The sequence below is a fragment of the Nyctibius grandis genome, chromosome 4, assembly GCF_013368605.1.
Source record: "Nyctibius grandis isolate bNycGra1 chromosome 4, bNycGra1.pri, whole genome shotgun sequence".
In the NCBI taxonomy this organism is placed as follows: domain Eukaryota; kingdom Metazoa; phylum Chordata; class Aves; order Nyctibiiformes; family Nyctibiidae; genus Nyctibius; species Nyctibius grandis.
The window spans coordinates 85,955,893-85,970,564 of NC_090661.1; the positions used below are offsets into that span (position 1 = coordinate 85,955,893).

General features: G+C 40.3%; 2 protein-coding genes across 9 annotated transcripts in view; one reads left to right on the plus strand and one right to left on the minus strand.

Annotated features, from left to right (window-relative positions):
• The window catches only part of PANK1 (pantothenate kinase 1), a 47,511-nt gene extending 37,896 nt beyond the window's left edge, over window positions 1-9,615 (minus strand). For 6 of the 8 annotated variants that reach the window (XR_011047953.1, XR_011047952.1, XM_068398191.1 and 3 more), the window contains exons 1-3: window positions 9,359-9,615; window positions 4,406-4,583; window positions 249-343 (exon numbers count right to left, since the gene is read on the minus strand). The gene's annotated coding sequence lies outside the window, so the exon portion shown is untranslated. The remainder of the gene's footprint in view (window positions 1-248; window positions 344-4,405; window positions 4,584-9,358) is intronic. The other 2 variants (XM_068398190.1, XM_068398189.1) reach the window with 1 other exon arrangement.
• A 184-nt stretch (window positions 9,616-9,799) lies between these two features.
• Window positions 9,800-14,672, plus strand: part of KIF20B (kinesin family member 20B) — a 41,866-nt gene continuing 36,993 nt past the window's right edge. Inside the window, exons 1-6 of the mRNA XM_068398815.1 lie at window positions 9,800-9,881; window positions 10,802-10,871; window positions 12,326-12,482; window positions 13,018-13,104; window positions 13,217-13,333; window positions 13,530-13,668. Coding sequence (XP_068254916.1) covers window positions 12,327-12,482; window positions 13,018-13,104; window positions 13,217-13,333; window positions 13,530-13,668 — 499 coding nt within the window. The 5' untranslated portion in view covers window positions 9,800-9,881; window positions 10,802-10,871; window position 12,326. The remainder of the gene's footprint in view (window positions 9,882-10,801; window positions 10,872-12,325; window positions 12,483-13,017; window positions 13,105-13,216; window positions 13,334-13,529; window positions 13,669-14,672) is intronic.

Sequence of the window (14,672 nt, forward strand, 5' to 3'; positions counted from 1 at the left end):
GAGGAGAGGGGAGGGCAGGGAGAGAAAAAGAAACAGAACAGGAAGAGAGGGTTACAGCCAACAATATGGTATTATATCCATCCCAGGCAAAGATGGCATGGATCTTCCCATCATCCCCATATCAATGTTCTCAATAATATTCATCAAACAATGTATTAAGAATTCTGAAGTTAAAAGTTTATTCATAGGAATGTTCCTATGACGAGGCTTTAATAAGTCACAGTTCCTGGATGGAAACAAATACATACCACATTAGATTCTCCTTGCCCAAATTCACTGCTGATATTCTTGGTGGCCACGGCTGCTTTAGATACCCATAGCTAGCTACATCATCCACCTAAAACTGAAAACAAAACATCAGATAAAAAACTTTGGCATGTGTAACACAACCTCCAGCAGCACTGTGGCATAATTTGCAGGGTATAGCTACATTTGTTATACCTGAACCTCATGTTTATTTGTAACAGCAGTAGCCATCTGATTAAAACAATAATAAAACTATAGCATCTATTTCTGAGTCACTTGTCTTGGATAATTAATCTGCTGAGAGCATGAGTCACTCAGTTAGAAATTAGTTAGAGCATGAGTAATTTCTAACTTTATACTGATATTATCCTTAAAATAAAAAGATTCCTCCCTTACTCCAAAATTGTTGCATGTTCTGGTTCCTTTCACAATGCCAAAATCTGCTTTATATAGAATATTTGGATTAATTGTTGGAATAATTATCTTCATTTTATTATGCCATTCACCCAGAAAGATCTTATGGTGCTTTATAAATGTGTGTGTGTTCCTCAGTGCACCCACATATATGATGAAGCGTGGTAGCATGAGAGTACTTGGCAGCACTATACAAAAGCACCTGACTGGAACTGCATTCAGATCCTATAATCTGTTGAAACAGCAAAGGGAAATTCAGATACACAAAACTGAATTACTAACAATGGATTTTTGCTGTTTACATCTCAGTTTTTACAAAATAGGGTTTATTCTGACTACAGAGGGTCAGATCAGCCAGTGCTTGGTAATATCATTTCAGTGGAAACCTTTCAGTTTCTTCAGATTTCAGCTGTAAGAAAACTTTCAGTAAGGAAGCCTGGCCTCTTTAAAAACTCTGCTTATCCTTGGCTGCAGCATGTTGTGACAACATCAGGCAGGGCAGCATCAAATTGAGAACTATATATTGAACTACATTTGGAAATACTCTAACTCTGCAAGTCTGGATATGCCCAAAGGCTGCAATCCAGCCAGCCATCAGCATATTTTACTCCTTGCTGAAGAACTGCCAAAGATGCAACTTCACAAGCAATTTAGCCAATCTAAGACTGCCTAACAGAAGCGAAGCAGCCCTGCCCTTTTGTCCCACGAGCATTTCTACCTGCTTTTCTGCTGTCCCAGCACCTATTTGGCCATGTAGATCTACTTGCTGATTTGGCTGAAAATAATGGTTTAAGAATGTGTTTAAAAAATAAGCTGCTCAATAATCTACTCCTTGAGAAGCAACTGAGACTTTGTGAGTCTTCATCATCTTTCATCTGCTGGTCCACTTTCAGGGAAGAAGACTCTTTCTCTTCAAGGACTGCAAAGAGCAGTGCAGTCTGATTGAATGGCATAAATACAGGCCCTTCTTGTCAAGAGTATGACTTCATTCTATGCAGGGCAGTTGTCTAGCATGTATTAAGCTCCCTACCTTGTTTTCTTCCTACAGGATGGGCAATGTCCAGCCTGAAATGCTTTAAAAAAAAAACAACAGGCAAGCTCAGACCAAAACAGGAAATGCCCTGGGCCATGCACTACTGTCAAAGAGCCATTACTTTCAAGTTCTTTAAAGGTAAGTCACTGGTTAAGAAATTTGTTTTCTAAATGTTCATTCCTTGCCCTTTTATCATGCTGTAGGATAACTGTGTCACCCAATAGTTTACATATCAAAATTAATATCTACTAAGAGGCTAGTGAAGAAAGCAAGGTTCCTCCAGAGGGCTATTCAGGTTATGGTTATATTGCTTAGCTATACCATAACTGCACTTCCAGAACAAGCATTTAACTCAGGCCTGAAACTATTCTGAGCATTTCTCTTCACTGGCTCTACAGGAAACCCAAGTTAAAACATCTGAAGGTCAGTGGTGTGACTATCCCACTCCAGCTGCATCTTCACGTGAGTTCAAGGAGAAGCCCTGTGTGCCCAAAGCTATAGAATCATTTTGGTTGGAAAAGACCTTTACAACCATCAAGTCCAACTGTTAAGCTAGCACTGCCAAGTCCACCACTAAACCATGTCCCTAAGCACCACATCTATGTCTTTTAAATACCTCTAGGGATGGTGACTCCACCACTTCCCTGGGCAGACTGATCCAATGCTTGACAACCCTTTTGGTGAAGAAACTTTTCCTAACATCCCATCTAAACCTCCTCTGGCACAACTTGAGGCCATTTCCTCTTGTCCTATCGCTTGTTACTTGGGAGAAGAGACCAACACCCGACCATCCATGATGACATTCCAAGGAATGGTACATAGTGTCAGAGAACAGCACTAGTTTCTGAGGTCGAGACAGAGTTGACACTTGCCAAGAATAAAAGAAGCTCTGTCTTGCATCTCTGAGCCAGAAAGATGAGTAATACTACACTGAAATACTGTAATGGCTACACTGTAACATAATCTGATCCTTGGATTTAGCCCATGTTACATGACCAGTAAGCTTCTTGCTCTTGAACAAGATCTTTTTGAGGCACCTTGTTTTTTTGAGACACAGAAGTGTCCAGTCTTATGGCTTCTACACAGAACTTTATATATATATATATATGTACACACACACCCCTTTAGTGGAAATCTTCCCGTTTCTTCAGCTATCAGCTATCTATCTGATATATATCTAAATATATCTTGGCCAGTTTCCCTATTTCAAAATTGCATTACTCTAGATATATATTGACTTCATGTGCCAATTTATTTATCTTGTTAAGTTTCTAGTAAGATGAGAGAACAACAGTTGAGAATGTAACGAATGTCTTTGGTAAAATTTTCTGGGGCTATTCTGAGGACTCTGGGACCATTAGACAGCAATTTACAGCCTATATTTTACATAATACTACAAAAGAAGAAATAATATTCTCAAAGAAGTAATCCCAAGGATTAAAACTTGAATTTCTTACACCATGAAGAATTTTCACAAGCAGTCTGGAACAAAAATAAAACTTCTGAAACCTCAACTGCAATAAAACTCAAACATATGTTTCATTTTAGGAAAGTCAATCCTGAGATTTTACCTTTAAATTACGGTTACCCATGTTGGTATTTATACAGCTCTGTGGATTATTGAAAAACAATCACCAACACATGGAGAGAAATAAAGTTTTACTAATAAGATTTGGAATTAATCCCCAGCCCTTAACCTGGAGGTTACAAGCTAACACACTGTGTGCGAAGAAAATAATTAACATCATGTATGGTAAAAAGTGGCAACAGGCCTAGTCCCAGACTTGGAGCTAAAAAGATGTTATGCACATATTTGCAGAACTTAGGCATAGGTTTAGAAATCAAAAAAAAAAAAAAAAAAAAAAGAGAGGGGGTGCATTTCAAGGAACCAAACAAAATTTGGATACACAGTTCAAATACCCTTCAGGAAATATAAGCAGTACGTATAACAAACATTTTCTGAGGTAGTAACATTTCCAGTGTTACTGGACTGTATCTGTCCTTCTGTATCAACAACACTAATCCATTTTTATGTCCAAAGGATATAAAGACTTGAAATCCATAGGAAAACTAAGATGTAAGACCCTGGCTATGTGAAAACAGTGGCAAAACTCATATTGATTTCTCTAAGTACAGGATCCAATTTATTATTCCTGCTGTAGAGCCATTTCTAACAGTATGTCCTGAGACATCAGTGTAACGTTGACTAGGACGGAAGAATATTACACCCTTAATCAATACCAACCATCAGTCTTCGTGCTTGTGGATTCCCTGTCAAGGTTTGCGATTACACAATTACCAGTAGCTCAAAAATGTCTGGTTTTCGTGATTCAGCATGATCACAACCCAAAGTGAGACAGCCTACTGCGTGTGGCTGCGATAGAGTTAATTTTCTGGGGCACATCACAAATGCCCCAGAAACTGTATTTAGCAACCAGTTCTACGGAAAAGCCATCTATGCAGACTTGTTCTTAAAAACAGTAAGATGGCACACAATTTAAGAGTAGACATCTTTTCTCGTATAAATATGTTTGCACAAAAAAACCTTTGACTGTATATTTTTTAAACAGTAGTTTTACTGTTCACAACACGTACCTTAAACATCTGATAACTAACTGCACTATTCACTACATGACTATGAATCAGTCAGACAAAACAGCTAATATACCTATAGGACAAATACTTGTGTCACAATGCGGAAACAGTTCTTACCATTTTCTCCAACGGAGGCCACTTTTGCTGTTACATTGACTAATATGTTATTGTGTTGTTTGGCCTAATCAGCCGACTCATGTCTGAATGGTTCAGCCCCTTTCAGCAATAAAGCAGCAAAACACTTAGCCATCACTAGCGGTCTTATAGCACCTGCTGCCAGAGCTACAGAAAGACCCTAGAAAAGGCAGAAGGAAAAAAAAAGTAATTTTTTTTTTTGCACTCCAGTTTGTAAAGCTTCAGTTTCCTTTGGTAGTAAAACATATATAAATACATATATACACACATAGACAAAATATTTCTCAATTATTATTCATCTTGACAGCCTATTAAATTTTACTCCAAACTAGCAGTTCAGATGGGTAGGGTATATCACAGAAACATTTAATAGACACATTTTATCGTCATTTATGCTGTGATGATGTTAAAACGCCCCTGTGAGGTTAAGAATTCCACTATATTAGGAAAACATGAATACAACTGCCCTAATGGAAGGCCCTAATGATCCTGCCTTGAAAAACTTCCTGTTCATAATAACAAAAGATTTAAATATGGGTGGGTGGAGAAAACATACAGCACACTAATACTGAAAAAAATTAAGTGCATTACTAATTCCTCAGAATATCCACGCCATTCACTTGCTTTAGTCGCTAGAGCCAGTATAGAACACTATCACTATGAGGCACTATAGGCATGTTACACATGCTTATTAAAGTGCTGTTCAAATGAAAATAACCTGAGAACATAAGAACACTCATACACTTGGTAAGCATAATGATCCAAGACACACAATTATGTCTTTGTGTTTAAGCCTGTTGATGAGAGGTAGAAGGTTCTGATTTCAAAATGCTAGTTCTGACCTTCAAAGTGGTGATTATTTATGTTATCATATTACAGAGAATAATCAATTTTGAAACTTCTTGGTTTAATTACAAGATTAAAAGGTTGGTAACAGCTGAAATGATCTCTTTAGCTCATCAGAGAATTATGTTGTAATTCAAAGAGGGACAGAAGGAATAACCTGAGGGTTGGGGGAGAAGCAGGAAGAAACAGTGATAGCTTTTTTGTCTCAGTTACGCTCTTTCCAAAGAGTAAGTCTTCAGTTATGCAAACCGAACAAAATACATCTCAGTAAATATATTTCAAATCTTCTATGTAAGACAATACAGCTCCTGCTCAAGGAGTAATAATATGTTTGCCATGCACAGATTTTCAAATGAAGCTATTAAGATTTAAAAACAATATGCTGAGCACACGTAGCACATTCTCATTACACAAAAAACTGGCATGGGACCAGGTGGCCTCACTGCATCTATGAGAAGCGCGCACACACACAGCAGTACCTAAATAAGCGTTCTTAACACAACCCTGTCTCCAGCTGTGAGCTCCCTGTTGCTTCTGTCCTCAGTGAATGACTTTTTAAACAATCATGACCACAGAGCACAGGCAACCCCAACACCTTACTTGCTGGAGCAGCCAGCCCTGGCCCTGGGAAATGGCCAAAGGCCAAGCATCAAGGCCAAGTCCAGCACCAAGCACTATGGCTTAAATCCAGCGGCCCATCAGCAATCCCTTCCTTCCTCCCCGGGCTCCTGGGTGGCCATCTCACACCGGCATGTGCTGGTGGGTCTATGATTCATCTTCCAGACTGTATTTTATGCTCCCAGAGCACCTCAAGGGAACAGCCTCACAACCATCTGCAAGCTCCTTCCAGTGATGGTTTCCTTCCACCCCGCCCAAAATCCTGCAATTACTCAGTTAACCAAATTAGCCACAAAAGAGCTGCAGCATTTGCAGGCCGCAGGCTGGCAGAAAGCCCTTTTCTGCCCAGGGAAAGGGCCTCAACACCCCAGCCAGATGACCCTCACTGTGATCTTCTGAGCCCTGATGCCATCACCAGCCCCCAGGGTGAAGCCTTCCAAGCCTGGGAGTGCCTGTGGCCACACTGGCTCCCCCTGGCAGTCCCCGGGCTGGGCCAGGCACCTTCCACTGGGTGTTGGCCGGAGAGCCTGGTGGGAATGGGGCAGCACAAGGCGGGCTGTGGTCTTGCTCCCTAACGAGATGGCTTCTGCCAGCGCTGTGGGGTAAGCGGGGCCGGGATGGCATTTGCGGCAGGGCCGAGGTGCTAACTCTGGACATTACTGCGAACCTCACGCTCTGGGCCACGTCACTTTGTCTCCTATCCTTAATATGACGTATGGTTATGTCTGTTTGGAGGAAGAAAGCGCTGTGCTAGCCAGCTTATGCAGGATGGCAACGTGAACACTTGTTTGCTTTCAGGTAACTGCCTCTGTGCTGCTCGTTTCAAGGGAAAGCTTGAATGTATGCATGCTAAAGCACAAAAATTAGACTGACAAACCCAAGCCATTTTTCTCCTAAGTTTGTGACCCTAAAGCTAGTCTTGCTGTTTCAGATAACACGACACCAACTTTTACAGAAAACCAAAAGGAGGTGTTTTAGGAGGGATGAGCGAGAAATAAGCAAGTAGGTTAAAGAATCAAAAGTCTGCCATAGAAAAATTATATTGAACGAACTGAGAAATGTGAGACTGAAGAAGTAAGTCATTGCTTAAAAAAAAAAGGATAAAGGAAAACATACCTATATTACTAAAGAAAAATAAGCAAATGAGCAGCCTGCAAAGTCGTGAGTTCATAAAATCAGCTGTATATGCATTAGAAATAATGTCACCTAAAGGCAACGGATGGGAGGGGGACAGTGAGGGTACCACTATATAGGTTCAAATTAAAGGAATTGTGAAATGCATCCACAGCACCGTGCAAATAACAAGATAAATTACAAGCACTGCCCTGAACGATAGGGGTGAAAAGGGGCTGACGTGGCAGACTACCAAGAAGATAGCACAAGGCACCATTTTCTTCTAAGACACCTCTGTGACAAGGAATGGGAGATTCCTTGCCAGTCGGCTCCAAATGAACCCTGCAGAAGAAGGACTTTGCCTCTAACCAGGACGGGAAGGCAGCGCTGTCAGGGCATGGGGAAGCACAGCAGAACTAGAAGGGCTTAGGGGAAAATGAAGTACTTTGTTAATTCCCTGGGGAAGGTGAGTTGAGTAAAAAGAAGCTGAAGCCAGTCCTGATTTGGCTGCTGCTCAGATGTGCTGAAGGATGCTGGGCCAAGTCCCAGCAGAGTTGGCTGTGTCTCTAATTACTTTTGACAGCAATGTAAAAGCTAGCTGAGATATGCTGTCTCATAGGGCATCATCTCATCACTCAGATGAGTAGACTATCCACAACTTTTGAATCCTGTCCCAAATACAAGGAGCATAAGTTTCTAAGGGTAATGGTGAGAGTTCTAACAAGTCATTTATAAAAAAATCTTTTCCCCTTAAGGAGTGGCAACCTTGCTCCACAAGTTAGTGAGAATTTGAATCAAAAGATAATCAAATTTCAGTGGCGAATGAGTTAACAGTTTTGGCAGCAGATATTTTTGTTGCAACTGGCTGTCCTTGCACAAACCACTTTAAGGAGAATATACTGGTGGAAAGCCATAAAGGTTATTTACATAGATGGAGTTTCATAATCTCCCACTCCAAAACAGGCTGGGCTGGTTATGCTGATCTAATGTTTTCTTTATCATGGTTTGTGTGAGGCTAGGAGCACATCTTAGACTGTGGTTTAGTTTGCTCTTTTGGTATGTTGACAGTAGTCCTTTGAGATACTAGTTTAAATTATGCAGCATGTGCAGCATTATAAAAACAGTTTCAGAAATCTGATATTTAAACAAAACCAAAACACTGCTTGTATCAGGAACTTTGTTATGCCCCAACTTAGCAAGAACAATTTTCTGCAGGAAATAGCCCCCAACCTTTTTAGGAATACCTTGCAAAATAGTCTGAGAAGATCTTCAGTTTTCCTTTCCAACAAGTGGAAGAGAACAACTTTCAGTTTTGCCCCCAGGAACTAATTTTTTCCTTACTTTGGGAGCCATTCTCAGTCCCCTCCTGGTATGAAAAAGGTGGTTTGGCATTAGGTTAGTTCAGTAGTTCGAATTCACTGTTCTGTTCAGGATAGAAACTAAGATACTTTTTCAAAAGTCAGCCTAAGTCTTAAAGAATGTCTACAAGAGCTTCTCAGTTTTGTTTGGCAAACAATTTCAAAGTTGCATAATTTTCTGCTGTTAAAACAGATCAACTCTTGGAACATGGCCTGCATCCAAACTGAAATCAAGTACACATTTTTTACTGATATGACATAACCTCTGTTTAAAGAAAGATGGGATTTTATCTTAAAGACAACCTCATCAAAGCAGCTGATACAGGATCTGTGTAGAATTATTCTTTTACAGAATTGCTTGTGCTAGCTGGCATTATTTTCTTCAATTGAAAGGCAAATGCCTGGTTTTGGTAGTTACTGACTACCTTCAAGTTACTTTTCCTTTTATTTAAATTTAAAACAGGCAGACATTCCTTATTAAAGTTCAAAGAATTCCTGTCAGAGTCTAAAGAGAAACTTATGGTGATTTTTGTTACAAAACCCTGTACATTTCTACACCCTGACATTCTAGAAAAGGATGATCTGTTTGGTGTTACAACACTGTTTTGAAAATAAAGCCAACTCTCATTGCTGTTTAAGAATTAAATCCCTATCATGCAAACCTGGTACCAAACAGTAATTTCCACCTGGGGAAGGTTTTAAACAAAGATACCTTACTAAGTGTTTTCCACAGCTGTCACTCTGTCAGTATTGTAACCCAGGGTGAGGAAGAAGCACAGCCTGACCTTAAAACCGGAGTTTCGCAATTTTGCTGATCCCTACTCTGATACAGGGCATCGGCAGCTTGAGCAGGTCAACTGGCTTCTTCCCTTTCACTACCTGCAGTGATTATCCTGTTTATATACAGCCTGCAACGCCTCAGCTTGCCTCTCAGCCTGCAAAACGCCAGTGGAAATAGCATCATTGTAATCACCCGGAGCATCGACAAGCTTGAACTTACATATATCCTTCTGGCAGACCTGAGGGAGGCAAAGCCCGGGCACTGCAGACGGCGAGGCGGGCAGGTGAGGGCAGGCCCGGCCAGGCCAGGGCGCCTTCCCGTGGCAGTCGAGGTCCTGCTGCCGCTGAGGGAGCAGGCCCTAACGGCTCTGGGTGCGTGCGATACAGAAGTCTCAGTAAACACCCCCGCCTTAGCCCACCCCCATAGCAAAGCCCACCCGCCGCCGCCTGAGAGGAAACCTCCCCCGTTGCCGCAGGCCAGGCCGGCCCCGCCCCGCTACCGCCGCCCCCCCAAAGACTACACTTCCCGTCGAGCCTTTCGCCGCAGCAACGTCCGCCCTCCCAGAAGGCTGCGCGGCGCCGCGCACGGCCATTGGTCGGATTTGAAAAGCAGCCGCGGCCGTGCCGGTTGGGCCATGCTAGCGGCAGCGGTTATCGGAGAGGTGAGCGCAGTGCAGTGTGGGGCTGCCCTCACCCGCCCGGGATCGGCGGCTGTACCCGCCTAGCGCGGCGTAGGCTGTCAGGTAAATCTGTGCGGCTTGGAGGGCTTCTGGGCTTTCGCGGGAGGAGAGGACGAGGCGGTGACTGCGGCCTGAGGGTCGCGGGGCTGGGAAGTAGTGGGGGCGGCCTTCGCGGCGGGCGGTGCTGAGGCCTCTTCCCCTCGCTTCTCCCTGCTGCGGCTGTGGTTACTGGCGTTACGGTGATAGGGGTGTGTGAAAACTTTTCGGTCCTGCTGTGGGACGTGCAAGTCGCGGGTAACGCCCGGCCCAGGGGCCGTGATGCTGACACAGCCACGCGGCAGCGTCCCATAAGAACGGGGAAATAGTACAAAGCCTTGAAGTGAAAGATGGATATTCGCAGAGGGAAAATTTTCCTTTTACATTTTTTTAAGTGTGAGGGCTGATGCTTTATGTTTTATATAAGATGCCAGGCTTATTGTGTGGTTTGGAGCCTTTTCTACCCTTATGCTGCCTGACAGTGGTACAGGCTGTGTGTGTACTGTGACCACGCTTTTCTGTGCCACTCTGTGTCCCTTTCTCATAGGGCATCTGCAGCTCTAAACTCTATCGTCAAAATAAGCAGAGTTACAATAACATACCCCAGTACACAAGTACCTTTTAGTGGCTACAGCCAAGCAATATACATGTTCACACTAGAATAGCTAAGGTAATTACAGTGCTGTATGACACTATGTGGAACCAGATGGACAGTCTGCATCTTGGCTTTTGCATGCTGTCAGTGGTTGAACCTTACTGCTTGAGTGCTGGGCTCATATGAACACTTCCCGTTCCAGCTTTGCATACATAAGTTAATGTTTCTCTTTTGCCTCTTATGTAAAAAGGCACAGAATGAGAGCATAATCTTGAAAAATCACACTTTAAAATAAGATTTTATGTAAAGCAACTAAAATGTCAGTTTTCTAACAAATATGTTTCCTGTCAAGGCCTGATAAGAGTTTTGCAGTGTGACTTTGGGTAGCTGGTGAATAAGACTTCTGGATCGTGACAGCACAGGTATGTTTCTTTCCAGTAGTAGGTTATTCACAGGCCAATGTTTGTTCAAGCTTTGATAATATTTAGGATGAAGTTTTTCCTTGTTTTCATATAGTTGCCTGACAAAAACAAACACTATAGATTAGAAGAAACAAAGTAAACGTTGCTGATTAGTTCGTGTATAGCTTTACCTCATTTGCAGCTTGGTGACATTTGTCTAGCTTTATGAAGTTCTGTATCTGCCTTTTACAGGCTAGATAGGAAGGCTGAGCTGTTAAGTGTTTTGACGCTGAAGTGCAGACATGTTCCAGGTTTTATGCAGAGGGGAACAAAAACGTTATGACTGCTTAATAGGCAACACTCCTCTTGAGCAAAGGGGCTTTGAACCAGCCCTGGTCTGTCCAGTGTTTTAATGAACACTGCGTGTTTTCCGTTAGTATTAAGAGAGACGATGTATATGCATTGCTGTATCATAGACACAGAAATGTACTCTTAGAAGACCGTTGAATCGGTGTGTCCAATGCTTCAAAACTGTATGAGAGACCATGTGGTAGGCGTCTGATTGCTAGACCACTTGCTGCCATAGTCTGTGAGTAATTGCCCAATAAGTTATTTTAAACTTAATCTGTAACAAAAGCTGTCAAGTCACATCTGTAAAATCACAGGACAAAGCAATAGGAGAGTAAAGTGCAGGCAAAATATACTAATATTTTTAAATAAAATGCACTTTTTAAGGGTTATTTTGAAACTTACCTGTCTACTATCAACCCTGAATCAATTTACTTTTATTTTCTATAGCAAATTTTCACTGCCAAGATTCTGAGATGTAAAAAAATCATTACATTATGGATTAATAAATGAATTACTGATCTGTAAAATGACTGAAAAAAATAACTAAAAAGCAATACTTTAACTTGTACTCTGGCATGAGGTCTTATGATTTTGTATTGTCCCCTTAATAGCTAAAACTATCTATTAGTCTTAGAATGTTTTTGAACTCTGTCTTGTCTTAAGCTACATTATGTTAGCCTTCTAATACCAACTATTTATCAGGTCCTGCAGAGATAACCGTGAAGTTTGGGTTACTCTTGCAATGAGCTTTTATTCTAAATGGACGCTAACGGGATGATGGAGATGTGAAACAATATGACTGTTTTTTAAAAAATTATATCTTCCTCATCAGACATGGTTTTTAGCAAGGTTGTGGTATATATGTAAGGCTTTTCCTTGGCAAACAGTTGCTTTTCATTGAAAGAAGAATGGCTGTTCTAGTTTCATCATGATGTGAACCCCTCTGCAGACCCTCTGACCAGCTATCAGAAACTTGCTATGTAAATTATAAAGAGCATGAAGAAAGCTTTCTCCTTAAAGTAATTGCAGCTATCAGTCTCAAATCGACTTGTCTTCTAAGGGACTTCAGAAGCTCTACATTTTGTGATCAGAAAGCAAAAAAATAGTTTTATTTTTTCTTGCAGGATGGAACCAACTTCGGATGATGAGGAATCTTTCAGACCATCCTATATTATTAGTATTCAGCCACCTCCAAGAACAGGACTAGTAAATGTGGAAGATATTAAAGCTGATCTCTCTGATGAATTTTCTTTGCTTTCTTCAAGCTCGGACACAAGCCAGGTAAGAAAGCTTTAATGTTTGCATTGTTTGTATTTTTTTAATAAGCTTAGTCCTTTCATCAATAAGAATAATCGCAATTTTGTAGAGAAGATGAAGAGCATCTTCAGTGTGTTTTTAATTTGAAGGAGATATGTAAGATTAGACTAAGTTGTGTGGCACTGCACTGATACCTTATTGGGTACATCAGTCTTCTGTGAATGAGGCTAATTGCCAGTTCAGAGCAGCTTAATCATAGAATGTTTTTCTGGGTTTCATTCTTGATCTCTAGTTGGACTGAATGTAGTGTGTGTATATATATGTGTGCTGGAAGATTATTAACTCTTAAGTTATCCCAGTGAACTTCTGCAGGGGCCTAAGCACTTGTAAAAACTGATGTAGTGAATTACTTATGCTTCCAATGTCATCAAATACATCTGTTCAAAATAGCCTGATGAAAAATAAAGCTGCCTTAACATGCTAGCTATCAAACAAAGAATCTGGTCAAATTTCTAACTTCCTTATTATTTTTGTTTTGTTTTGTTTTTTTTAATTTAAGACGAGCAGTTTGGAGTCTAAGGGACACATACAAGTCTGCCTGCGTATTAGGCCATTTACGACGCTGGAAAGAGAAAATGAATTGCAGGTGTGACATTTATTTAGTTTAAAAATACTTTAAATGTATGAGGATTTCTTCCTGTAAGCTGAGCTCTTTATACTCTCTTCATTCCTGAATTGCTTGTGCTTCCTTTTAATAGGACTGCATTTCACTTGAAGACTCAACAAGCATCATATTGAAGCACCCCAAAAACTCTTTGAGTCAACTAAGTGAAAAAACTGCTGGACAGATGATACAGAAGTTCACTTTTTCTCGAGTAAATTAATTGTCTTTAAAAGTTTTTAATTTATTCCTGAAAAAATTGTTTAACTTACATTATTTAATAGCAAGCAAACTAGTTTTTTTAACTGTCAATAGTCTTTAAGATTATAAACATATAGAATTTAAAAGATTCTTTAAAAGTCTCTAATGATTGCTTAAACAAAATAAAGATGTTTCTTGGTAATGCTTAGGTATTTGGACCTGAAACAACTCAAGAAGAATTCTTTGAAGGTACCATGAAGCAACCAGTGCAAGATTTCTTGGATGGATATAATCGTCTTGTTTTTACGTATGGCGTTACAAATGCTGGGAAAACCTACACATTCCAAGGTATGAGTAGAAATGTGTTCTCCTCAAATGAACTTCCTTTTTTTAAAGTGAGGATTACTTCTAGCAGAAATATAACTCTTTCCTTTATTTAAACTGTAGGTCCTATACATTGGCTTCTCTTGAATGTTAATAGATAGCCTTTGAAAGTCTCCTTCCATAACAAATACCACTAAACTGATAACAGACAGAGTTACTGCTAGAGTTTACATAATCCTATAGTAATATTGCTTTGTAAGGCTGTAATAATTTCAACTAGGTGTATGTGGCTTTTTTTTTTCCCCCCTCAAAGTACCTAGAATGTTAGGGAGGAGGGGGAGTTAGGAAAATAAATCTTCTATATATCAGGATATAACAAGTGTGTAAGTCACTCTATAATAATAAAAAAATAACAAAATGCTAGTCTGGTGTAAAGGTTGTATGCATCTTATATGCACCGTCTTCAAATAAGAAATAGTATTTGAGTCTGTTTCAATTATTATAGGCAGAGAATAAACATTTTGAAACATGTTTGATTACTTCCAAGTATTTCTGTCTTGTCTCAAATTTCTGAGCTTATCAATAATATCCTAGGAGACCTTGTCTCCTGATGCACTATTTCTGTACTGTCAAAGCTCATTGTCCTTTCTGGTCAGAAGAGGTCATTCTTTAATTATTTTTTTTTTAAAGCAGTTTAACAAATGAGGCAATTTGATTCACATGGAAACAATTTCTCCTATAATGAAATGGCAGTTCTAGATCCTATACTATTTATTTTATACACAGAAGTAGGACAATGAATTTTGAGCCATTTGAAACTGATTTTTTATTGACGTGACATTGTCTTCTAAGTGATCTTCTGTTAGGTGGGTTATAACTGAAGACTACTGCCAGTACTTTCAGTTATCATTAACCTGGGGCAATAATGGGATGCTCTTTCCTGTCCTAATAAATAATAGGTAAATAACAAAAAACAAAATTCCTAACGTCTACAGTTCCTCATGCTTGCCTAGTTTGGGGTATATTGT